Source organism: Pholcus phalangioides, unplaced genomic scaffold (assembly GCF_987345545.1).
Source record: "Pholcus phalangioides strain wild (caught in Gottingen) unplaced genomic scaffold, Ppha-v1.0 ptg000018l_1, whole genome shotgun sequence".
In the NCBI taxonomy this organism is placed as follows: Eukaryota; Metazoa; Arthropoda; class Arachnida; order Araneae; family Pholcidae; genus Pholcus; species Pholcus phalangioides.
Window position 1 is genome coordinate 7,776,725 of NW_028301611.1, and position 26,820 is coordinate 7,803,544.

A 26,820-nucleotide genomic window follows, 5' to 3' on the forward strand; every position below is an offset into this window, starting at 1 on the left:
ATATATTTTTTTAATGAAGAAAGCGATAACGCACAATTTTATGCCTTTGTATTCTTCTGTTATTGCTGTTATAAGCACAGCTTTTTTGCAAAATTATGCAAACTTAAAATACTATATTTTAACCTATATAAAGAACCCCAATTTTTTTGGGCACAAAATTAAAACCCTTCCCTTATTTTTAGAACCCAATTTCTGGCAAAAAGGAGTCTGTTATACAAGTTAAAATAAGGTGTTTCTATCACCAATAGTTCACGAGATATTTGAGCTGATATAGGCTTGGGTCTTCACCTCATATATATATATATAAAAAATTGATTGAAATGGACATTATACAATTTCGAGTAATTAAAACTTACTTTGAAAGGTTTTGACTTGAAAGCTTCCCTATTCCACAATACAGCAATATATCGTCCACCATAGATGTCATAAAAAAACAGAGCCAATTCACCAAACACTGCCTGATATAAGAACAAATACATCATGATATCAGGAACAAAAATGCATGTATTTACAACACTTTGAAAAAGAAATCAAATTTGAAACTACAATATTTTTTGAATTTGTATTCATAACCACCGCCCCCAACTACAATTATAACATTGCATCTGAAATTGAGTAAAAGGAATACAAGATGCTGCTATTGTTATACAAATAGCAATGTAACCCCCATGATCCTTTTCTGTGAGAATGAATAAAAATTCATTTTAATGATCTTTTTAATGATTACTCAAAACATTGACACAAAATGAGTTTTTAACCCTCAAACTAAGCAAAAATAAAATTAATAAACCAAATGATCCAACCCCCCCCCCCCCCCAAATAACATGAAAAAATGATACAACTTCTGTTTTGGCAGAATAATTAATCGCAATCTCGTACATTTGGCAATATATCCATCTCATTTCCCTCTTTATTTAAAAACAGTTACATGAATTTTTTTGAAAGGGTTTGGTAAAAAAAGGGGGGGGACAAAACCCTGAGAGGACAGTGGGAGCCATGCACATTGAAACAAAAAATATTGCAAAATAAATAAAAAATAGAACATACTTTCAGCTCCTGTAGATAGCACTCAACAGGGTCATATCCGACCACAGGCATTTTATTGATTTGAACAACTTTTTGGTCCTCCTGCGTGACTAAGTTCTTCTGGTCTTTTGTGATCTTGTAAGCACGTTTCGGAATCTGTTCTGGTTTGAGGTGAATGAGCACATCGTAAGGATGTAATGGTGGCTTGAAGAAATCCTGTAAATTTCAAATTATAGAATAAAATAAGTAACAGTTCACACTTGTTAATCATTAGCAACCATTTTCTTTTTTCTGTGAGAAAGTAAACATCATTCACATCCATCAATTCCTTTTCAGCGGTATTGTTAACTTTTTTTCCAACCAAATCTTGTCTTTTTCAAAAGCCAATAATAGTTCCAAAAACAGTCACATTACTAACAGGGTCATTTGAACGTCTTTTTTTGCTGCATCCTAACATTTCACCTGAATCTGAGGCAGACATCTTCACAGGTGAAATTACTACAGTCGAATCCCGTTATAACAAACTCCAAGAGACCGGAGTCACTTACGGTATCACTTTGCTATAATGAAATTTCGTTATAAAGGAATTCCAGGTTTTTGCAATGTTCCTATATGTAAACTTATCTGGGAAAATTAAACGAGATTTTCGCTATAACGGTATTTGCTGAGACAGGATTCGACTGTAGTTACTTGCCAACATCCAACAAGATGCTCTCCTTTCAAACTTTTTCAGCTCCACTTGCTATGATTGGCTGGATCAACTAAGTGAATGTTAGTATGACGAATCACTTGTCACGACCGGGATCTTAATGCGAACTACAAAGCAATCCATCGCAATTAGAGTTGAGATTCAGAACTCTGAAAAATTTACTTTTATTTACAGAATTTAAACTTTTAAATCTCATAAATGTTGACAAAATTTGAGGTTCACCATGTCTTGCTCCTTCGATATGACAAATGCAACTTCAATCCATGGTCCTTCACTCACAAACTAAGTCCCCAACTTCCTTTACTTCTGTAGATGTCAGAGAATGATCAAACGGCCAGAATTGAACTCAGGAACATCGAGGACGGCTCCCCAGGTGGAGTCGGAATACGACAGATGAAGCAAGTAACAAAGACGAAACTGCAAGACCAAGTGAAGTTGAAATATGCTGAAATGCTCTTGCTGCTGCCTCATATATGGCTGGCTACTGTCGAGGCGGCCAATCAGAGCCAATCGCTCCTCATTTGCATATAATCTATTATTCCAGATGGCGGAAGAAGCGGTGACAGTATGTTTTTTTTAGCCATAAACAACAACAAAGCGGGAATTTCCTGATGACAGTGCAGCACCACATCCAACGACTTCCTGTCGACATGACTTAGTGATTCAGGTGAAAATATTATTAGAAATATAATATTAAATAAACAGCACAGTAGCCCTTCACAGATCTGTACCGTTACATTAGAAAACAATGAAAGACTACCATAGCCAAGCAGACTTGCTATTAGAGAGGTGGATAATTTTTCTAAGCCCCTAATACATACAGGAAAAAGACTTTGCAGATATTAATGATGAGATGAACTCGGAAAGAAAAGTTTGCTGGTCTTCACTGGGAATCAAACTACGGTGGTCTTGCGATCTGAGGAAGTGCACTAACCGATATACTACAGAGACTCTGACATCTCTTTCCTCATAACATGAATGGTCTGGCTTATAACTGTGATACACATGCTATGAAAAAAAGCTTGCTCAGTTGCAACTAGCTACAGTGCTTGCTGTGCATATACATTTGTTAGGACCTAGCACAGCCAGAGAGGATTGCTTGTCATAGGAATAATTTTGATGTATTCTTAGTTCTGTATGTGTGCCACACTGAATACTTGATGAGTAAGAACACACAATTTTTGTATTTAAGAAATAGATGTGATAAATGCAGCATGTGCCAGTTTTTATGAATGAATGCAAAAATTTAATTTTCACCACTTTTTTTTCTGTAAATTTTGATAATTTACTTGAAGATAAAATAAGTAGTAATTTTGTTGAGCACTTGAACTCTAGATTTTTTTACTAAGTACAGTACTTTCATAATTAGCCTCATCATTAAACTTGAAAAAAAAAGCTTGTGTCATTAGTTCAGTTCGCTTTAGCTAATAAACTCAGAACTTGATCTGAAAAATATTTTTGCCAAAAATTACAAAATTTTCGATTCATTTGCAAGTGAATGGAAAATTTTCAATTTAAAAATTCTTAATTTTGCAAATAAGTGCAAAAACTGACTTTTAAATTTCATTTTTTGTGAAATTTGTAGTTTTTATTTACGAAATTTAAGTGTGTCTGTTGATTAACAGGAAATAATGGGTTTTTTTATGGGGGGGGGGGGGAAAGAGAAGCCCTGGCTCTTAAAAGTTTTACAAAAAATTATGCGTACTGTATTGTTTGATCTTATCAATTATTCCTCTGAAAAATGAATTAAGCCATTGGACCAATTTTATTGTGCAGCCAACACTCCATAAGAGCTCAATGTGCCTATAAAAAATTATAAATTAAAAGTTTTTTATCGCCCCATTGTTACAAAGTAATAGAAATAGTTTATAGAACGTGCATTGCACGAGTGTTCAGACTTGCTTATCAACTTCTTACCCTCTAACCGCATGCTATCAATCATGGAAAAATAGACTGTCGTGCTCTTCAATAAGCTTACTTATTTTGAATAAAAGTGACAATCATTTGCTTATTGGTAGCATATGAGTGAAAGTAGCATGTTTATCACGGGCTTGCAGTATCGTGATGCTATTGGTGTTTTGTGGGGTGAGAAAAATCATCTCTTTGCTATCACCACTGTGGGGGGGGGAGGCCTATTGCTGAAGGGGAGGCTGCAATGTCTCTCCTTCAGTGCATCATGTTACTCCGTGTGCTGTAAGGGAAGAGAATTGTACGTCTTCATAGTACAGTGATCACTCACTTATGTGTTGGTGCAAGGGAACAAGGAAAAAAGACGCGTAAGTGAGGGAAGCATACAAGTGAACAGTATTATTTGCCTATATCTTTAAATGGGAGAGCAGAAAATTATATTATAACTGAGAGAAATGTATAAGTAAAAGGATCACTGTATATTGGTTAGTACACTTGCCTGTGTTGAAAGTTATAGCTGTCACCACATTTGCTGGCAATTCCATTTTAAAAACTGCCAGTCCACTTTGTGGAACTCTGCACACATATTTATGTCACAAAAGTATGTAATGGGAGTAGTTCTTAAACACGTTATTGGGAGAAATATAATCGGTTACAAATGCAAAAAAACTGTTCACCTCAAATTCATCTTCACAGGGATCACAAAGCTTGTCTTCCAGAAATTCCAAGGCAGTCTTTGAGACGACATTTAATCGCTTCAGAATCATTTGTGAAGGCGTCTCTCTTGTAAATAAGGTCCCGCTTCTGTCCATTGGAGTTACGACCACCATAGGAGGCAAAGTTGACCTCTGAGAGGAAAACGTCGACTGGATTTCTTCTAAATCTTGTTCTGAAAATGTAAATTAGGTTATCATCAATTGAAGAAACAAAAGGTAAATTTTCTAACACAATTCATTAAATACAACAGAACCCCAACAATCCGAAAACCGGCTTACATTTAGTCCAAACTACAAAAAAAAATACTGGTGTGTGCGAGAAAGTTGATGAATCAACAAGAACAGAACAAGCACTCATAAATTCTGTATTGTAAAGGAAGGCACAGATATAGCCATGTGCAATGCAGTGTACAAGCATTTTTGTAAAGAAAAAATTTCGGGGTCCTGGAACCTAGACATTTTGGAAGATCCCTCTAGCAGTCTATATATTACATATTGGTGAAGAAAGTGTGCATTAAAAAAAGGCTTAACATTAATTAAAATAGAAAGTATGGGAACGCTGAAAAATATCTACTCAAAACTATAAAAACATGAAACAAAAAAATGATGGGAAATCAAGATTGTGATAATTTGAAATTAATGAATAATTTCAAAACTACTAAAAATTTGTTTATGCAAAATAACTAGATTAAACAAACATCAAAACTAAGGAAATTAATAATTAAGATTCAGATTTAATGAAAAATAATTCCTCAATCGTAAGGTTAAATCAGCAATGGATTGTTTCCAAGAAATAGACCCATCTATGGTACATTTTTCACATGTAAAAAAAAATGTGAAGAGAAATCCGTTACCATGCTCTAACAAATTAACTGAAATTTAGAAGAAACAGCTAACAGACATCATGTAGTTCTTACAGAAAACATTACCCAGAATCACTCTAGACCAGTGGTTCTCAAACTTTTGTCATCCTTGGCTCCCTTGTTCAATTCATGGCTCATCTGCAGCTTCCCAGAGTAGTTTAGAAAACATTTTCACTTATAAAAGAAACACTTGAAGGCGTAAGTAAGCACACAAATCAATATCTCCAGTTCATCACGATGCCCTTGTCAAAGGTTTGTTAAGCCCCCTAGGAACCTCGACACACACTTTGAGAAACACTGCTCTAGACCCCTACCTCGTTTGACTTCTTCCACACAAAGCAGATACTGTATAAACGAGATGCCTGAAAAATAAGTTTTTAGTTTTTGTTATTCATGAATTTTCTGTATTCACAGCCATCCCCAAAAACTAGCCCCTGTGAATACTGAAGGACAACTGTACATTCATACAATCGCTGTGTACAAGATTCCGAAAGGAAAATTGTGTGCTTGGAAACAATTTTGCTCCATCAGCATTTCAAATTTTGTTGCATTTAACTCCTTCATAGTGTTGCATTCTCTCAGTCAGTTAGCATACAAGATGGGAGGCAAATTACCATGTTTAAAGATAGATTAATAATAGTCAAAACTCTTTTGCATTTCCTTTATGAAAGCCACTATGCATACAACCAGCTTATAATCAATAAACTGAGCACAAATTCTTTTTTTAAAAATGTACATAATGTAATACTCACTATTCAGCTCATTATTGAAGTTAACAAACAGAGGGCTCACGTCCCAATTGTGAGAATGCAGAAGCGAGAGGAATCTTTGGAAAGCGATCTGTGGCAAACTGAAACATGAATGTTTGGTGTTTTTAAATAAATATATAGGGTGTTCTGTTAATGGACAGAAAAACTCAGAAAGTCGTTAATAGGCATCAAGAAGAACAAAAAATTGCAATGGAACACAGTGTTACAAACCTTGTTGAGAGGGTGCAAATCACAAAAAACGCATGCAGTTGATCACTGAATGTGTTCGTTCACCATATCTGACGTAAGCAGCATCGCGAAACGCATGTGCTGGGGTAAGATCATGTGCTGTGGACGACGTAAATTTGCGCTATTACAGTAGTAAGTACATGTAGCAGTTAGTTGTCTGTTTCAATGAGTATTGTGATGGCTGACTACATGAACGAAAAATATACTGATATGATCTTATATGCATCTGATTTATGGTCGAGCAGACAGTAATTTTTCTTATAAGATTTTTAATCACCTCGATGTTACATGCCCAGACGTGCCAACTTTTGAAATACAGAAATCCGGAGATTCTCCCGAGGGGGGTACCCCCCCCCTCCCCCGACACTCGATCAAAAGAAAGTGCATAAAAAAAAATTTCGAAATTTTTTTTTTTTAATTAAGAAAAAGTTACATTCTCCCCCCCCCCTCCCAAAGGCAGGTTCTGCATTGCCCCTGAGAAGAATATAATTCCATGTCAGTCTTTCCATGCAGAATAGAGAAATCACATTAACATACTGTTCATAAAGTATAAGTGTTTCCTTTCGTGGGTGCTATAGTGATTGATGTATTGGGTATATGAACTCTTAAAAGCTTTATATAGCTTAAAGTTTTATATTTTCTTTCTAAAGATGTTTAACCGGAAGAAACGATTTAAAAAAATTCAAGAAACAATTTTAAAAAATTCAAATTACAAAGCTGCGGACGAAAACACGTGTTTACCGCACAGCTGTTAATGGAATACAATAATGATTATACAGGAATTTCGGCAATCAAGGTCATGCCCCTGATAAATAATTGCAGATAAACGCTACGAAAACGAAGTCGCGTCTTTGCCAGTTGCTTAAATGCGGTCACAGAGACTGTTTTTTATGGCTGCTCGATGGAAGTGACTATGGCTGTTCTCTAGGGGTGTTTTCCCTAACGACGACGGTAATCATTGACGATACGACAACATGAAAGCTCGCGTAAAATCTAATTTTCTGCCAAAATCCGGAGAGCGGGAGGAAGGATGAAAAATCTGGAGTCTCCCGCCTAAATCGGGAGAGTTGGCAGGTCTGCATGCCAAGGAGGTGGATTGGATGTGCTGGACTCATTTCTTGGCCTCCACGTTTACCAAATCTCAATTCTTTTCCCTATGGGGTCACCGTAAATCATTCATTTATGTGATGCCTGTGGACACATCGGAGGATCTCATAGTGCGGATTGTAGTCGTTGCGGCAGACATCATCATACATCAAAAGCATACCCGGTATCTTCAAGCGCATCCAAGAATCGTTTTTACGTCATTGTAGACTGTGCAATGACGTCAGTGGCTGCCACTTCCAACAACTTTTGTAATAATTAATCAAATAAATCTTTTTGTAGTTATTATTGTACTTTTTGTCGTTCCAGCAGGACGTCAAAACCTGCACACGTTTTTTGCGATTTTCACCCTCTCAACACGGTTTGCGACATCATGTTCCATTGCAATTTTTGTTCCTTTTGATGCCTACTAACAACCCTCTGAGTTTGTTGGTAATTTAACAGAACACCCTCTATGACGGCATAATATTTAGAACAGCAAAATATTTCATCCATTTGCAATACTTCTTGGGTATTGACAATCTAGTTAATATATCTAAATCAGCAGTTTTTAACCAGGGCTCCCCGGAAAGGTTTCAGGAGGGGGCATTCTGTGAGCTTGGATGAGAAAACAACTTATTTTTTTCCCATTATAATGTGCTGAAATATCATTCTGTAAAGAGGACTGGGGCCTTAATCTTATTAGCAAGGGGAATTCCCCCCCCCCTGCTTCCATCTCGTTCCCACATGTCGTTTTGTCAGTGGAATACAAAATGTTAAGACCTAATGATCTAAATTGAGTACAAAACCAGACTTTTTGTCAGAAATTGTGAAAAGGCACCTTTGGTTAATAGTACAGTAAACTCTGGACTATCGGGCCTAATGTGGTGGGAAGATGGGACAGATAACAGAAAAGCCGGAGTTCTATAAATGGTCACTTCATACTTCACCCCCCCCCCCCACCATCAAAAACACTTTTTTATACCAAAACCTGCTTTTATTTATATTTTCTAACATTTAAATGCAAGTGCGTGCTAGATAAATGTTTGTTATGTACTAAACTGTACGTTTTAAAAATGTATTATGGAATTAATGGTCCAAGAATAAAAATATTGAACATATTTATTTTGCCTATATTGAAATTGCAGGAATATCTGATTGCAGGAAACAAAATCATGTTCACTGTACAGTATGAACACATACCATGTGCTTTTAAAATAAACAAAACATGAACGTAAAACTTAAGTTTAATTCTTAAAAAAATTATTTAAACTTATTTCACTTTATTGATAACGCAAATGTCGAAAGGTAGGCCTAAGATGAAAGAGCTAAAACTCAGTTTTTACTTTAGAAGTCCTTGATATAGATGTCTGAGAGCTTCTTTTCTCTCTTTTGCAATTCACAATGTACCTCCACCTTACGCTCTACCCTGAACAAAAACTGATTCAGTTTTGAGATGTGGCTTGGGAGATTTTAATGGTTGATTTTGCCTAGACATATCACAAAATCTCTTGGAAGTTCTTAACCTTTTGTGTTCCACGGATCCTCTGGGCCAATAAAACGAAGGCTGTGGGCCCCTTCACAGAATAATATTCAGCACATAATATAAAAACAAAAAGTTGATTGTTTCCTCCCCCGAACTCGTGAACACTCCCAAAAACTCTCCAGGGAACCCCCCCTCAATTAAGAACCAACCAATGCATTAGAGAACTTAATGCAAAAATTTTCTATGTGTTTACTTATGGTTCATTGCATGTAAAATACACATAGTAATAATAAAGTTTGGAATATAAATCAGTTACCATGGACAAGTGTAAGGATCTGGTCTGATATAAATGAACGCCATCAAAAGCTCAATGAGAATGTCATCCAAATACCCATGTAGAAGTTGGGAGGATATGAATCTCTTTGCAAGCCTGCATGCAGTGCCAAACGAGTTATGTTGCTGGTGAAGACTGCAAAAAATGAAAAATTTTGAAACACGACACATATAACCACAAAAAATAAAATTCCCAGACAAACAAAAATTTTTTAAAAAATGATCATTAAAAAGTCCCAAATCCAGTTCTTAATTTCACCGATTGTGAAAAATAAGGAGTGGTGAGGAATCAGGTGATATCACTTTATTTTTCAAAAAGATTCGTGAAAAAAAAACAAGTTAGGAGCTATTTATAGATTCTGTTCTTTCTTCCTCCCTCCCCGACAGACAATGATATCGGTATTCATGCATGTGCACTTGTTTGTAAAATCCAAGTTATGCTCATCAATATACTGTTAATTCCAATATCCAACATCATTACACAAAGGCAAATCACGAATGTGCATTCACTAAATCAGCATGACCAACTTCAATATTACTTACATCGCATTCCTAGATATTGTGCATGCATATTTGCTAAATCAGCATCACGGGCAATGCTTGATATCGGAATTAACAATACATCGAAGTGTTCAAAATCATGAAACTGAGATATAGATGATACATCGCCCAGTCCAGAACCAGAATCTAGACATGCAGTAAATGCTATCAGCCATTTTCAGCAAACAGTAACCAACCACAGCAGGTCAGTTCTATTCAAGCTGAGCCAATACATAGTTATGGACTGAGATCTATGGCCTTGAAGATTTCACATTCTGAGGTCTACAAACATCTCCTGATGATGCCAACCACTGGGGCAGAGGAAAATTTTTAATGTAAATCCGCAGTCTACAACAGCCTAGCAACCCAGAAAACTTTTTTGTTTATCATTACTTTACTTAACAAAAATGTTTTCTCACAATCAACAAAACTTTTTAAATCATTCAACGCTTAGTATAGCAATGATTCCACTTACCCATGAAGGAAACTGTTCAATTTAGGCAAAATCTCATTCCTATATTCCAGATTCTGGGCTGCTCTGCTCTCCTTAATTTTAACCATGCCATCTGGCGTTACAAACTGCCTCAAGAGGGTGATTTCTTTGTGGCATGCAATCTCCAACCTGAAGACATAACCATCCTGTTTAGAAGGAAGAAATAGAATAAAAAAATATGAACATACAGCGGAACCTTGATTTAACGTCACCAATTAGTTTGCAGAATTTTGGCACAGAAATTCTGCAGAGGAATGTGCACAAGGTACAGTTAACTAGTAGTAGTAAAATTTTGGCACTGTATTAAGTTTGACATTATACTGAATTACAGTTGAACCTGTGTAATCCCCTATACAGGGAGGTTTGTTATGTGGAAATTTCTGGTGTTAAGCATAGTAGGTGACATATCAGGGTTCAACTTTATATGTAGAAAATAATTGTTTTCATCAAACAGAACATGCAGCTGAAAAAATTAATTGAACTAGTGGCAATTTCTCATCCCAAAAAATATCTTTTATTAACATTGCACATTTTATTAACACATTGTGCAGTAAAAGAATGGTGAAATCTTCCTCTTTCATTAAATGAATGATCCAATTATGTCCAACTTTTTTTACCAAGATAATTCAGTAATTATTATTATATTTTACAAATTTAGATGAATCAATCATTTTCACCATGTGTTGCTTTGTTGCTCATCTATATTTCCAGTCCGTGGAGGTCAGTTCACCACAACCTGGAATCTGAAGTAAGCTCATTAGTACCCATGTCGTTGGCTTCATTTTCTGTGGCCTCATAGAATGAAGTGGCCTTGAGTGGGTTTCAGGAACATGATGGAGGGTGGTAGAGCAACCCCATGGATCATGGCTCCTGACTCCCCAGGTGGAGTCAAGCAGCAAAGTGAAAGGGGCTGTGGCTGAAGGTGAGTGAGACAATATCACTATATATATGTCTAGCTACAGGAGAAACCACCTATCACTGCCAACCACATACCACATTTGCATACCGAACAGATTTATTTTGTCGTTCTGACACCACCAAATGGCAACAGAAACCTCATGTTGTTTTCACCACATAAACATTCACTGAGCATCTCTCTGCAACGTTATCCGCTGCACTAGACAGATGTACAGCATTATGACAGACTTCCAGCCACCCCCAGATGAACTGACAGGTGATTTCAAAGTGAAAATTTAAATTAAAAATACTAAATATTGATTTTTAAGCACTTATTATGGATGGACTGGTTTATTTCCACCCGCCGTACCATAATACCGGGTTCATACAAAATTTTCAAAATGAAAAGTAAGGCGTTTTTAAGGAATCATCCCCCCCCCCCCCGAAAAAAAATTGCACCACTAGACTAAAAACAAAAGCAGCCACATGCAGATTTTCATTTAAATGCCTTCTTTTTTAATTTATATTTCAATGGTTGTAAGATTTCAACTTTCAGAATAAAAGGTATGATGGATAGGAATTTCAGCTGCTGAAAAGGAAGAGATATGCCATGACTATGCACGAGTAACAAGTGAGTGTTTGAGAACACAAATTTGAACAGTAACAGCATGATGATCAGGATTGGGTATTGAGAAGTGTAGTGACCAAAATGGGTCAACTTCCTCCCTGAGGGTCTCCAGCCTGGAGCCCTGTTGTATCCCCCCACCCCCATGAGGACCACAAAATTTTTTAATTCATATTCATTTTACCAACAACTAAAATCCAAGCACCCCAACCAAGGAGCGGGAAGCCAATATGCAGATATTTTTATGCGCCCGATACATGGATTTGTTGCAAATTTTTAGTGCTAAAGCTACAAAAACAATGAGATTTGGGGGCTCCCGAAATGAAACCTGTCAACTTCCCCATCGAGGACCCCAACCTGGAGGCCTATCAGACTTCCCCCCCATGAGGGCAAACAACAAAAAACAATTGTGATTCATCCAGGCCCCTGAAGTGAAACCTTTCAACTTCTCCATCGGGGACCCCAACCTGAAACTGTAATGACTCCTCCCGTGAGGGTCACGAAAAATTTTCACTTGTATTAATTTCAAATTGTATTGTTTTAATTCACTTGTATTAAGTACAAATAAATTCCAGGGCCACCTTACTGGATTTGGGGCTTCCGCTTTTGCAAATTTTACAATGTTATATAACAAAAAAAAGAGATTCAACCAGCCCCCCGGGAAATGATTGGATTGTTGACGACCCTCCCACACACACACAACCAATCCTGCCAACCTCTAAAGACAAAATCCTACTCTATTCATAAAAAGTGTAACATAGTACGTTTTCAAATTCATGGAAAAAAAAGAGGTGAGTTTGATTAGGAAGTTATATAATTACAATTAGAAAAAGTAATTGCTGCACGAGAAAAGAAGGTATGGTTTGAAAATTTAAAAAATATAACGAAAAAATTATTTGCTTATTCTACCATAATGTTTTATCTAAAATAAAATACAATTTCGCTCACTGGGACACAGTCCCCCGATCACGTGAAAACATAAAAATTATAGTTCCGAAATTCGATGGATGCTAAAGAGCTGAAAATCAACTGATATTCATAACTCAAAATTAGACATTCTAGTCACCTGAATGATCAATATTAATAGAACTATATGAAGAGCAATATTATTTTTTGTCGAAAAAGAAATCAAAAACGTAATCCAAAAGTCCATTTCGGAGGAGCAAAATTCAGGATTCGGAGCAGTTTTGGAGCAGATATTTATAAATTGGAGCAGCGAAATTAACTTACAAGAATATTTTCGTTAACCCCCACCCCTTTTCAAAATAAAACAACTGCACTGTCTTTTGTTATCAAACATTTTTTTATTAGCATATATTTATATTTTTAGACGCAAAAGCATATAATCATATTAATTTGCTAAAATTGTACTAAATATGACAAAATCATAACAGTTGGCAGGTATATTAATAGAACTATATGTAACTATATGTATTGAGTAATACAAAACCATTGGATGTTCCAATCCCATCCCTTGCTTTCACATTTCCTATTACAAAGGAGGGTTTTTTTTTCTCTCTTTTCTCCCTCTTTATATTCTGTGGGGAAGCTTCCTCTTATTTTTCTAGGCAATACTATTCATCACCATGGGGAATGCCTATTCTAAGGTCATCCTTTCAGAGAAAAAAATAAGTCCTTTTTCAGGAGTGGCTGCAAAAAGTAAGGAGTTATAAGGGCCCTTCCAGAGGGAAATGAAAGGTTAGGACTTTTTAAGGAGTTTGTAAGGATGTGCGACCCCTGTTACAGTGTCACTTGAGTAATACAAATGCAACGCCACGAAAGGCAAAATGCCCAACGAGGTGGCTGAGAAAAGTAGTTAAGTGGTTTACCATCTGAAGAATTTTGATGGGAACAAAAAATTAAAGCAAGATGTTACAATGTATGGTCAGAGCAGTAGATGTGATGCTGTCAGTAGATGTACCTGTCCACCTAATGAAATTTGTTTTAGATTTCTGAAGTAGTATTAAAAACGGGTTCATTTCACTCACTAAATATCACACACACACACAATCCATATTGTTTTCCATCCAACAAGTTTTTTAAAAAAAAATTCTTCCCTGTACTTTCAGGGACTAATCCACCAGAGATTATAGTGGAAGATTTTGAGGTATTTTTGGTTTCGTTTCATGTCTGCCTTCATAACACTATCATCTAATGCAGCAGGTCATCTACACTACTCACCGTAGAATACTCATATACGCACCCTTTGTTTTTGAAAATTGCTGTCATCCATCTTCCACGCTGGAAGCTAAACTGGCAGATGCCTGAATTTTTGTGTTCACGTAAATATCATGTTAAGGGTCTGCCTGCTCTCATAAATTTGCTAACCAATTACATCCAGAACTTCCATGATTTTCTTAATATAAGTTATTCCTACAGGATTACTCATTATAATGGGTGTTGTTTTAAAATGTTAACTTTCTGTATCATTAATCATCCATTTCTCAAAGAAAACATGAGTTTTATATTTTTTATCTATGATAAATATGAATGAGAATGTACAAGAATCAAAGAATCATTAACTAATCACTCTAAATACCTTTAAGACATCAACATAAGATGGTGTAGTTTTACACACAAGACTCAAGTGAGACCTCAGCAGTTGAGCCAACTTAATGAGCATTGCTGCTTTAATTCTTCTGATTGCGTCTTTGTCATCTGGCCATTTACCACTTCCTTCAAAGTGAATGATGACTGCCGGCCATGAAAATAAAATGATATAAACAATGAATATATTGCATCACAGGCAAATTCTTCAGGAAAAGCTATTTTATCGATTGTTAAGAGAATCTCAAACTGATTATTTTACTTCACTATTTAATAATTCTGTATGAGAAAGATAAAAATAACCTATGTTCAATTTTGATAATATTATGGTAACACTATCAATTTGCAGTACTTTCGTCACACTGCACGCCCCAAAGTAGAATGTTTTGCATTGTTTTGTAATGAGCCCTCAGCTGACTGCATATGTTCTGCAGTAAAAATCACCATAATATGTGTTTTCTACACTTTTCTTAAAATTTTTCCAGATTGTTCTGCAGTAGCACTGATTGTTCTGTGACATGTTGTAGATTTAGACACATTCTGCTTTAAAGACTTCACACACACATTAAGTCTTACTTCAATAGATAACCGAGTTACTCACTTTATAAAACAAGCGAGTTCTACGGAAAGACTCACTAAAAACTCTTTAAACATTTCTCCTGAAAAATATTTCCTTATTTTGACATGATGCCCTTTACCTCAGGCATACAGAATTTTTTTTAACAAATGTAACGAAAGGTTCAGATTATGAGTGCTTTGCAAGACAAGCAAAAATTTTGTAACGAAATCCACTTGATGATGAACTGCCACTCTCCCAATACAAGTGGTCAGAGGTATATGTGATGAGGTGGGTGCTTAGGGGCTCAGTGTCAGCTTGGGGGGTGCTTCTTCCAAGCAGACAAAAAATTAGAGAAGAAATTTTATGTTTTGGGGGAAAAACCTTTTATATGTATTGGAACCAATTTCTGTTAATTTAAATGTTTTTTGAAAGGTGGTAACTCAAAATTTCTTGGGAAGAAAATTTTTGCACCCCCAAGCCATTTGTACCCCCTCCAAAGGTTGATCCTGCGTACACCCCTGCAAGTAGTAAGCAATTCCTTCTCGATGAAGACTAGTTTATAACAGGTTTTGCACCTGTTATTAAACTAATCTTGCTCCCATTGTTTGTTAAGCATCATGTGATCACACCTGGGGCAACATTTCTCTTTCTCTCATGGTAGAAAAGATCTTGACAGGGGAAAAGGGGGGGGGGGTCAAAAACTGTTGGTGCTCATTTTAAGTTAAAAAAAAAAAAGAAGATATTGTATGCATTATTCAAAACCTTCAGTAGCTTAGGTGCCTTTGTTTGATATGGAGTCTTTTCCCAGGCCCTGTTTGCCCATTCATTAAGACATCACTGACTATAGCATAGCTGCCAACTTTTGAAAATGAAAATTCAGGAGATTTTCGCGCAAACCCGTATTTTATGCTAAAACCACTCCCTAATAAATACAATAGGGATTTTTCCAAATAAAATAGGGATTTTCCAAACATAAAAGTTAAAGCGTAGGGAATAAAATCCCTACTGAAGTCAAATTAAAATATGGATTTTACACACACATGGAAGTTAAACCCTTGGGAATAAAATTCCTACGCAAAAAAACAATTGGAGGCCAAAACTTCAATGATGTAAAAAATAAATATTGTGTTCAATCAGAAACGCTGTGAACAAACATTCTGCACGAATGACCCCAAAATCATCGGAAGATGAAGGAAAGCACCGTCAATTTTTGAAGAACACTGACTTTTTGTGACACTTGCTTGATGGTTTTTTTTTAATTTCACGAGTGATGATGGCAGTGTTTCCATGACCTATGTTTATGTCCGTAACACAACTTGTACAAAAAGGAAAAGTCTGCCCTCTTCTGGAACGTTTGATGAAAGGAAATTCATCAGAATAAGTATCTTTAAAATTGATTAAATATGTTTTTGCTTATCAGTATTCATGCTTTGTTATATCGCACGTACGTAACTTCAACAAAAAAAAATTTGACCATATGCGCGTCACTATAATCTTCAATTATTATCCAGAACTATTGGCTGCTAAGCCATTTCCCTGCACAATAAGAAACAACTTTCTTGTTACCATCAGAGGGTTTGTAAAACTTCCTTAAAAAGGGCATTACTTCATTTACATCGTGTGACGTCAAAGGGGAAAAAAAAAGAGGCTTCATGCTCCACAAAAAATTCCTTAGGGATTGTTTTCATAAGCAAGGATTTTTTTAAATGAAGTACAGAATTTTTAGGGACAATTAGGGATTTTTGTGATTTTTGTAAAAATTTGGGAGATTTAAGAACTTTTCGGGAGGTCGAGCGATGAAGCTAAAATTCGGGAGACTTGGCAGCTATGCTATAGGAGTGACATTCATAGCACAAGTCTCAGAAGGACAGCATCATCTTATTTTGCATCAATGGAAGAGGAATTTTGAAATAAAGCCCCCAGGTGTTTTGTATCATTCCAAAAATAATCAAAGCTTTCAATATAAAATAATCAAAAACATGATATAAAATAAATCAACTTGCAACTTTATGTTTGAAAAGAAGCATGGCTGGCAAGAGGACGGCACAGTTGTGAAACAAATCATTTAAGTTTCCTTAATATCGTATGGAGAAATTCTCTTTGATGTAGGAGTGATTTGGAGTAAGTTTTACAGAATGAATTATGTTTGCAAATCGTAGTACTACCACTGTACTTAGTATTGCTTAATCATACAAATCATTCTCCTAGTTACTTAACCCATTAATTAGCAAACATTGAAATATCAAGAGAAGAAAATTTTCTAGGAGTTATATTAAGTAAATGGGGTATCCTGAATGCTGTTGCATAATAAGAAAAAAAATTGTCATTATTTTAAAAAAAAATTGTGATGTTCACTTCAAGAAACACACTGAAATTATGATTTACATATCGTCACCTTATACTGAAAACCTTGCGGATGAAAACTTTCCAACTTTACAGGAGGAAGCAAAAAAAAAAGGATGGGACATCCCCCTGAATAACACACGAAAGAGGTCCTTTTTTTTCTCTATAGAAAGTAGTTCGTTCATTCCCCCCCCCCCCCCAAAAGATGTAATAGGTTAGATATGATGTTCTCGATCTGAAACTGAATTTCCAAAAAAAAAAAAATTGATGCAAGAAATTTTCATTATAAAGTGAGGATACATTTGTCATTTATTGTTTGCCTAACTTGCTTTTCTATCTTTGTTGAAGAAACCACAGCAATATGGTATCATCACTTCTCACACATGGTATGCCCCCCGCCCCCGCCCCCCAAAAATGCAAGGGTTTAAAATCACTTTTGAGCCATTCTGCTGGCAATTATATAAACACTTCATGAACAGCTGACAAGTAAAAAATTGGATATTTAGGAGTTGCTTAGAAGCATCAATGCCAAAACTAGCTCTAAATATAAAATACAAGAAAACCATGTGTTGTGCTTGAGAGGAATGTGGCAAAATAAAAGGTAAAAACAGTTCTTGAATGTGTGCTGTGCATGATAATTTTAAAATTGCAATTGTGATTTAAATGTTCATAACTTTACCCCTCACCTGGAAGAGGTGGTATCCAAGGAGGACACCTTTCACCTTGAAGATTAACAGTCATCACATTTCCACTGGCAGAACATGTAGATAATGGAAGTGGACGTGTTCTTGCTCTCGGTGGGAAAACCTTCAAGAAAAATGTCTCACATCAACTTTGATTATGACCAAAAAATATGTCTCATTCATTCATATTCTAGAATAAACAACCCTAATTTCATAAATTAATCTAGATGAAATTTTACGCCAATTCCAAGCAGCAGCATCCAGTTGTCTGTAATATTGTTATTTTTTAGATGAAAAATAATGTATTTTTATTATCAAAATAAATTCTTGAAGTTTAAAGCTAAGTATCCAACATGAAACTTCTAAATGGCTTTTCATTATAATTTTTCGTCCAAGGGTTTATCAGGTGCTGATAAACCTACAAGATAACCATTATATGATCAGTTGTAACATTCCTATTAATTTATAATGATGATTTTTGCAACATTTATATACATGACAATGCTAAACATTACACATATTCATTAATTAATAACCATGATTTTCTCAACGTTTACATATTTATATGAAAAAATTCCTAACTTGGCTCTTTTTGATTTCATGTAAAAAAAGTTCCTCACTTACATCACAGAAACGGAATGCCGCATGCAGACCCTGTATCGATGAAATGACCAATGGCAAGCCTTTCAATTTCCTCACATCCTTTGTTAATACATTAAATGACTGCATCAACTTGACAAACGTTTGCTCGCCGGTACCATACGGAGAAAGAGGAGATAATTTCTTTGGTACATTCAGAACAAAGTTCAAATCATTTCCTCTGCAGATGATATCATCCTCATCAATTTTTGCATGTCTGCAATGAAGAGGGAGGGGGGAGAATTACCAAAACAATAAACCATAAAAATATGACAAGTTTCAACAAATTCAGTTACAAATACTCAAAAATACATATTTTAATGATAGCATGCACACACTTTGTAAGAAAGATGCTAGATGTTTTCAAGTTAAAAGTCTGTTCATACGCAACTTTGCCCACAATCATTGCCCGTATCTGCTCTGACAGATCCCTGAATTTTGTCCTTCAATATTAACTTCCATATTTACTTTGGGAATAAAATCATATGACAGCCATACGTAAGAACACAAAGATTTATATCTTCTGAAGATTTATTTGACTGTTATCCACAAAGCGGAAATGCCTTTATAACGAAATTACAATGAGCTTAAAGCATTTTGGCTGTAAATTTTTATTCACCAGTTCTTTATTCAGAGAATCTTTACTCTTCAGTTCTTACTTACTAAGTGTTTCACAAAGGACCCCTATTGAAAATAAATAACTCGGAAACTGTGATAGATAGAAGCATGAAACCAGTGGTATGTTTATTAAAAAACCGTAAGAATCTGGTACAGAAACCTCAAAACTTTAGTTACGAATTGCGCCGATAGATGCAGGCGGCATTACCATAAGTAGGCCGTACATAGTTAGTATGTAATGCAAGCAGCCCTCATTGCATTCACATCAAAAGAGATTCAAAATGTGCACCTTTCACCCAACACACGTCGCAAACGAAGAATGAAATTGTCAGTGACTCTGTAGTGTGTCACTTGAAATCGACACACAAGTCTGACAAATAGCCTCCTCCAGATCAATGACTGTTAAAGGATTGTTATGGTAAACAATGTCCTTCAGTATGCCCCACAGAAAGTAGTCGCAGGGGGTGAGGTCAGGTGAATATGGAGGCCAGTCCATGCCTTTTCCCTTAACTGTCAAATAGTTCAACGCAATAACTCTATCATAGAAGTATTTGTCCAGAAGATCAAAAACGGCTTGTGTATGGTGTGGGCAAGCCCCATCTTGCATGAACAACGTCGTGCCTAGTCGATCGTCTAATGCTTGTTGAGTGGCAACAAATTGTTTCAAAAGTGCAATATACCGGTCAGTTGTCACCATTTCTTGCAAGAAAAGAGGGCCCAATGATGCCTTTGCAGGAGATTGCAGCTCAAACAGTAAGTTTTGGGCAATGGAATGGTCGTGAACAAGACAAATAATGATTTTCGGCACCCCAAAATCGCTAATTGTGTCTTAACAACATCATCCAGATGAAAATGTGCCTCGTCTGTAAACCATATTCGGGCAACATCGAAACCAGAACCATCAATCATGTTGAGCATTTCATTAGCGAAATCCTCTCATTCTTGTTCAGCTCGAACTGATATGGCGTGCCTACATTGAATCTTGTACGGAAACATTGTAATGTCTCCCGCAGGATTCTGTACTGGCTGGCAGGATTCAGCTGCAAGTCTGCAGACTGATTTATTGGGATGATGCTCAATAACTGCAGCAAGGGTCATTGCATTTTCAGGTGTAACGACGGAGTGAGTGGGACCCACATTTCCCACTAATGCATTGGCCACGTTGCTTGTCTTTTGCAATTTTTTGGATAGCTCACGAATTGTTTTCCCATCTGGGCTTTTTGGGACTTGAAATAGCGTTTGAAAACTCCTTGTGACAGTAGGGCTGTCATTTAATCAGTAGTAGTCCAACACACTAAAAACACGTTCCTCCATGGATTACGTCACTTCCAGAATTTCTTTCACTATACACTAATAGCGGTCACGTTTCAATGACGAAATCTTAGATGACTGATCATTCTCGTCATCTGAGCTCTCTTTATAGGGATCTGTATTGCCCTATTAGCGCAATTCGTAACTAAAATTTTGAGGTTTTTTTAATCAGATTCTTACGGTTTTTTTTAATAAACATACCACTGGTTTCATGCTTCTAACTATCATTGTTTCCAAGCTATTTATTTTCAAAGTTAGAGGTCCTTCATGAAACACCCGGTATCAACCTCCTTAAAACATGATCAAGAAGAGAACAACAGACAATGATAGTTATTTGCTCCCCTCCCACCAGCACAAAAAGCAATCATGATAGTCCATGAAATTGACATCTATTTGCATTTTCATTTATGTCACATTGTTTTTCGTCGTCTCTCCTGCTAGTTCATTGCAGCAGCTTTAGTCCGTCGCTGGCCTTTGTTTGCTCAGTAACAAGCTTTAGTTTGTAGTACAATTGTTTTAAAACGTATTGTTTCAGACAACTGTTTTAAAACATATTGTTTCAGACAATTGTCTTTAACTAAATTGTTTCTCTCACTGTTGAGCCCTTTACATTTATTAGAGAACCTATGAGTTTGTCATTCATTTTTGGCGCACATGATCAGGGACTCAACGCATAAACCAGCCGCTGTTAATATGTCAGCAGAGAACATACACTGAATAATGAATCATAAGAAATCAACCAAGTGAAAGAACAGTATCTGATAATGCGAGGACACAGATTCGTACACCACAGATGCCACAGAGGTAGTTGACTTACTGAATATTATTCATTAAAAAGGGTTTGTAACATTTGTTTTATTGACAAAGGAGGGATCTGTCGCCTTAGTCTTATTGGCACAAAGGGTTGAGAACTCCTGTTGTAGAGAAAAAATATCAAATTCCAATATTATCCACTCGGAACTTAATAGCGTCGTATGGCAATATGACCAGAGCTGGCATACAGCGAAGAACGGTGAGAGCAAGAAACAGATGATACAATAAAATGGAAATATTTGCAGCAGATATTTTAAGTATAAGGAGAAAGCTATGAAGGGATTCAGTAATTTCGCTCCAATATGAAAGGGTATTTCTAGTGAATTAAGAATCAATAATTATTTTTTCTAAATTTTGGATGTTCAAGGCCAAACCTTGAATGATTGTTTGACTGATCACTTCAAACTATAACTAGGAAGGAAAAATTTTTCCCAATAACTTACTTTCCCAAAACATATTTCACTATAAGAGGAATAATGTGTCTTTGTTCCTCAATTGTTTCAGCTGGCCATACTACTGTTTCATGCATGGAACCATCTTGAAATCGGCGCAGCTCTGACTTTTCTCCCCAAAAATCACGAAAATCTCGAGCCTGAAAATAGATTTATTTCCTCAACACATTAGTGCATCTTCCTAAAATACAAATGATGGTCATAGATAATGTTAATTGCAGCAAGGTTATGCCTAGAAATACATGGGAAGATAGAATACTTCTTCAAATGCATAATATCAGAACACATAAACTGATGAAACATTTTTTAACAATATTCAGATAGAAAATAAGAATTGACCGATATTACCTTTGTATCATCGAATGGCGGGCCTTTAACTACATTACTGAATGCAGTTTCTTGATTAACAACCAGACCCAGTGTCACATGCCTACGGACATATGGATGAGAATATGTTTCTGTAACTGACCACTAAAAAAAATTCAAAGGATGTTTAGGGCCTTGAACAACTTGATATTAAATGAAAATAACTAATATCAAAAGAGTGTGTAGACACTACAATGCTTTGCCAAGGAAATTGAAACTATCATATTATTTTATACCAAAAATATACTCACAGGTGATAAAGGAGTAGCCTCAAAACTTATCAACTTGACTCGATCGCCCAATGCTTTCTCCACAACATCACATAACTTTGGAGTTACTGCTGGTATCAAATCTTTAACGTGGTCCATGATTTTTTGATCAAGTTTCAATGAATCACCACATTCGACAAATTTTTTAACATTACCTATGCTGTAAATTTTGAAGGTTTTTTTTTTAAATTAAAGTTTTCATACATTTGAATAGCAATAAGTAATTATTAAAAAATATACAAAGTAGAACTTAATCAATTAATTTAAATTTTTATGAACTTTCTCAAGTTCATTCACCTATCTGATTCCCCCTTTGACTATTTTGGGATTGAAATAAAAAGTAATAAGTCTGAAATTGGGAGAGAAAGAAAAACTATGCTAGCACAAAAACAAACATCGTTCTAATAAAAAATCTTGTGGAGGGGAAAAAATGTGGAGAAATTTCAGTCTAACCGCATCCAAGAAGCCAAATCATGGGGTCAATGTTCGCAAAAGTACTTCTTCCTTTGAAAATAGCATCCATTGTTGCCAAAACTTATGTCAGAATTTTTTTCCCCTTTGGATCATTGTTTAACACCCCCCCCCCAGATAGTGGCATTTTTTATGAATATTACAAAAAATTAAAAAATTTAAAAAAGTTTCTCTGCTTAATTTTGTTCTTAATATCAATAAATAACAGTTATTAAATGGTTATTTTGTGAAAAAAAAAAGTTGTAAATGCAATTATTATATTTACTATTTTGACATGCAATAAAAACTAAGGGATTACAATCATATTTTATTCAATTACAGCAAAATAAACTAAACTTTGATGCTAAATATAATATAAACTAATGCTAAATTCAATACAACAATCAAACATTGCAAACCCCCCCCCCCCCCATTTTGTATGAAATTTGCGAAAAAATGAATTTGGACATGGGGACACACAACTGGGCCCTGAGCCGAATGGGGCATAATAACCCTAGGGCCCTGAGAAGGCACGCTACGGCCCTGCATCACAAATACCACACATTTGAATTGCCCGAACTGTACTCTGGCGACATGTCAAGGGGTTTACCGTCTATGCTTCACCCCAATAAAAATGTATTGTGAAAAAATTTTTGTTTTGCAAAAACAGATGTAAATTAGTACTGTTAGCATATTTTTGATTGAAACAGTACATCAACACAGTAATTTGATTAATTAGAGTGGATTTTTTAATTAGCTAAAATGGTTAATTAAGGCTAAAATATACAATTTGCCTCAATTTTAATGTCATCTATAAACAGATAAAATCTTTCTAGAAAGCTGAATAGTCCTTTCGAATTTTATTTCAGATACCCTCAACTCTGTTTGATTTTATAAATCTCTGAACACATAAAATTTTAGCAGTTTCAAAGAAATTATGCAAACAAGGAATTACCTCTTTCTAGATTTAAAAAAAAAAAGTATTGCACTTATATAATAATATTATGTACTGAGAGGATACTAAAAGATGTATTTCCAAAAATACCAAGAAAATTCAGAAAAGGAATTGCTAAAATAGGTTTTTTGACCAAGTATATTCAAATTTGAACGGGACCATTTTTTGGTATTTGGCATACTATAGCAAGTCAATGACACCACAATTCAAAGCATGGGTAGATTACTAAACCAGAATTTAAAGAAGAACGTGTCTAGAAAAATGAGATATTCTAGAACCAGAATCAAACTAAAATTGCCAAAAAAAAAAATTGCAATTAAAAATGTCAACTCACTGAATAAGGTAGTCAAACTTCCTGCAGAAAGGTATTCGATCAATGAACAACAAGAAAAAACTATCACTTTGCGAATTATCCAGAATTTTCAGAGCTAAATTGGCTTCATGTCGACACTGTAAGGGGAGGAAAAACACCAGCATTCAAAAGAGAAATTAACTGACTGGTTACATTCAAATTCATAAACATATGTTGCAACATAACCACTTTAACTAGAGTTGAGATATCAATATAACGATAAAATGAATGAATAACATTAATTCTTTAACTGCTCCCACCACACAAGAAAATTTCTGCATTAATACTGAGGTGAACTCAGAGAAAAGAAAAGTCTACTCGTATCCGACAGGAATCGCACTCTGGTCTTCTCGCAATCCGGGTGACTGCGCTAACCTGTACACCACAAGGGAGTAAGAATTCGCTTTCCTTCCAGAGCTCTGTTGGTTCAGTCCAAACATCACATTTATCTCTCTTCAAACTTCACATTGATTCATTCTATTCAATCATGACACGACATTCATATTGAATAACACATGGATTTATTCATGTGAAAATATAATTGGTTCATTAACATTGAGCAATTCAACTACTACATTAAATTAACCATCAGAGCATTGCCTAAATTATTTCTTTCACTGGAACAACTTTGCGATGGGAGCCACAAAGATAACAATGCATAGTCACACAATGAATAATTACAAATTGTATTGTATTGTAAATTACAGATCCATGGGATCTCTTGATGAATGTTTTTCACATTATTATGTGATGTTTCATCATGCTAAATAAACTTTAAAAAAATATTTAAAAATAATATACGGAATTACTCATTGCATATATAGGGAGAGAATTAATATTTTTTACTATGTTCCAACTTCAAGGCATTTGAGGATCGCCTAGCGGTTGTCCGATTGAGCTAAAAATTTGACATAAATCATTTTTCTGTTGATTAAAATGGGGGGGAAGAGCCTAAACTTCTAAAAAGTTTAAACATAAGGGCCATCCTATTGTATATGTTCTTTGCTTGCATTCTTTTACTCCTTCATTGTTGTACTACTGTACCTCTACAGCTAAAAAGTGAAGAAAGTTTCCACAAAGCCAAAACTTTCACATTCTTTACCTATTCAGTAAAGGCCATAGGGTACTTCTCTTGTTTACCCTATTTCCTCCATAAATAAATTTTCAATTCATCTTATCAGCTACGATCAACCGTATAGCATTTGCATATATTTTTGATTAAAACAAAAAAACAATTCACCATTCGAAGAGATTCTTTGCTCATGTTATAGCACAGGTTCATGAAACCCGAAGGATCCAAAATAACAACATCAAATGCTTTTTGAAAATCACTGAGCTCTGGTTGCTTGTCTTGTTTTTCTGTACACAGGCTCAACCCCGATTCAAAGTCATGATCTAGAGGGGAAAGTATTCAAAACAATTCAGACATGTTAGTTTGATTAAAAAATCATTAGAATGGGAAGTGAAAGAAACCCTAACTCTGTTAGCATGGTCAGATGAGATTATGGTCTGTGAACTATACTTATGAGTCTTTCTTTTCCATCCCACCATAATCATTTTTTGATGCACAATAAAACTGGTGTGTAAAGTTAGCAGGGAATTTTCCTCTCAATCATGCCTTTCATCCAATTTGGACCCGTCTCAAAACCAGTTTGGTGCCCCAACCAGACTCCCACTAATGAATTAAGGCTTACAAACAAATCACTCGTAAATAATTGGTTGAGGAAAATAATAATTCAAGACAATGGCATATACCTGACTTATTTCACCCTATATTCACATTGTGAGAAAATATGGAAGGCTTTTGACGAAAAATTATAATAGGAATGTTCTCCTGCAGGAGTCAATAATAAAAGAATAGATAAGAAAGAATAATGGAAATCTGCATATCTGTCTCCCTTCTCCCCCTCCTTAGTGTGAAAAGTCATATATAAGGCCAAAAAACTTACCTCAACTTACATCTTTTACAGCTTATGTGGTTAGTCTTGGAATGATTTACCAATGTAAAAGTCTGGGTATCATTGTATTATGATACCATACATATGGGAATATTCAACTAAAACTCTCTCCCACCACTGTGGAAAGCTCAACTAAACCTATCCTATGCTAATTTAGGCAAGTTTTGTGAACCAGCCACATTTGTACATGTGTATATATATTTTTTAATGTTTCACCGTATTCCCCCACATCAGCTGGCATGATAAAGGGGGGAGGGAGATACTAGCTTTTGAACACTGGAGTCTGCTTCACCACACACCAACTATGGCCATATCTCTATACTGCAATTTACTGCTGTTAATGAGTTGGATATGAAATGAAGGCGCCATCTATCAGTGGCTACCTCAGGCTCATTAGGGAAAATATCTTGTTATCTATATTCTTCCCCAGTTCAAACTCAGGACCTGACGTCAACCTCCAAAGTGGTAGATAAGCATCTTACCAGCGTGCCACACAAGAGCAATGCAGTGCAGGGGTCTGGTCTATTCCCAGTATGTCCAGAAAATAGAGGTTCAATGAGGATCACATGATACATACAGAAGACTGATATATTAATACATATTTTATCCTGAATTGAATGTGAGTTGCAATAAAATGGTAGTCACTGTACATAACAAAATGAATAATTAGTCACAAATAAATAACTTCACTGTAGTAAAAAAAATTGTGTTTTGTTCAGGAATTTGATAACATAATGAAAATCAAGCATTTACTTATCGCTCTTATCTAATTAGTGCCAGCCTAATACAAAATACAAATACAGGGTTTTGTGCTTTCTTTTTTTTTTC

The 26,820-nt window shown here is 35.5% G+C and overlaps 1 protein-coding gene across 1 annotated transcript in view; it reads right to left on the reverse strand.

Annotated features, from left to right (window-relative positions):
* Mat89Ba (nucleolar protein 6 Mat89Ba) overlaps window positions 1-26,820 on the reverse strand; it is a 45,867-nt gene that overhangs the window by 394 nt on the left and 18,653 nt on the right. Inside the window, exons 10-23 of the mRNA XM_089247615.1 lie at window positions 25,275-25,429; window positions 24,017-24,132; window positions 22,260-22,437; window positions 21,991-22,113; window positions 21,634-21,782; window positions 18,434-18,665; window positions 17,813-17,933; window positions 14,217-14,371; window positions 10,138-10,301; window positions 9,106-9,258; window positions 5,975-6,072; window positions 4,321-4,532; window positions 1,048-1,242; window positions 357-458 (exon numbers count right to left, since the gene is read on the reverse strand). Coding sequence (XP_089103741.1) covers window positions 357-458; window positions 1,048-1,242; window positions 4,321-4,532; window positions 5,975-6,072; window positions 9,106-9,258; window positions 10,138-10,301; window positions 14,217-14,371; window positions 17,813-17,933; window positions 18,434-18,665; window positions 21,634-21,782; window positions 21,991-22,113; window positions 22,260-22,437; window positions 24,017-24,132; window positions 25,275-25,429 — 2,153 coding nt within the window. The remainder of the gene's footprint in view (window positions 1-356; window positions 459-1,047; window positions 1,243-4,320; window positions 4,533-5,974; window positions 6,073-9,105; window positions 9,259-10,137; window positions 10,302-14,216; window positions 14,372-17,812; window positions 17,934-18,433; window positions 18,666-21,633; window positions 21,783-21,990; window positions 22,114-22,259; window positions 22,438-24,016; window positions 24,133-25,274; window positions 25,430-26,820) is intronic.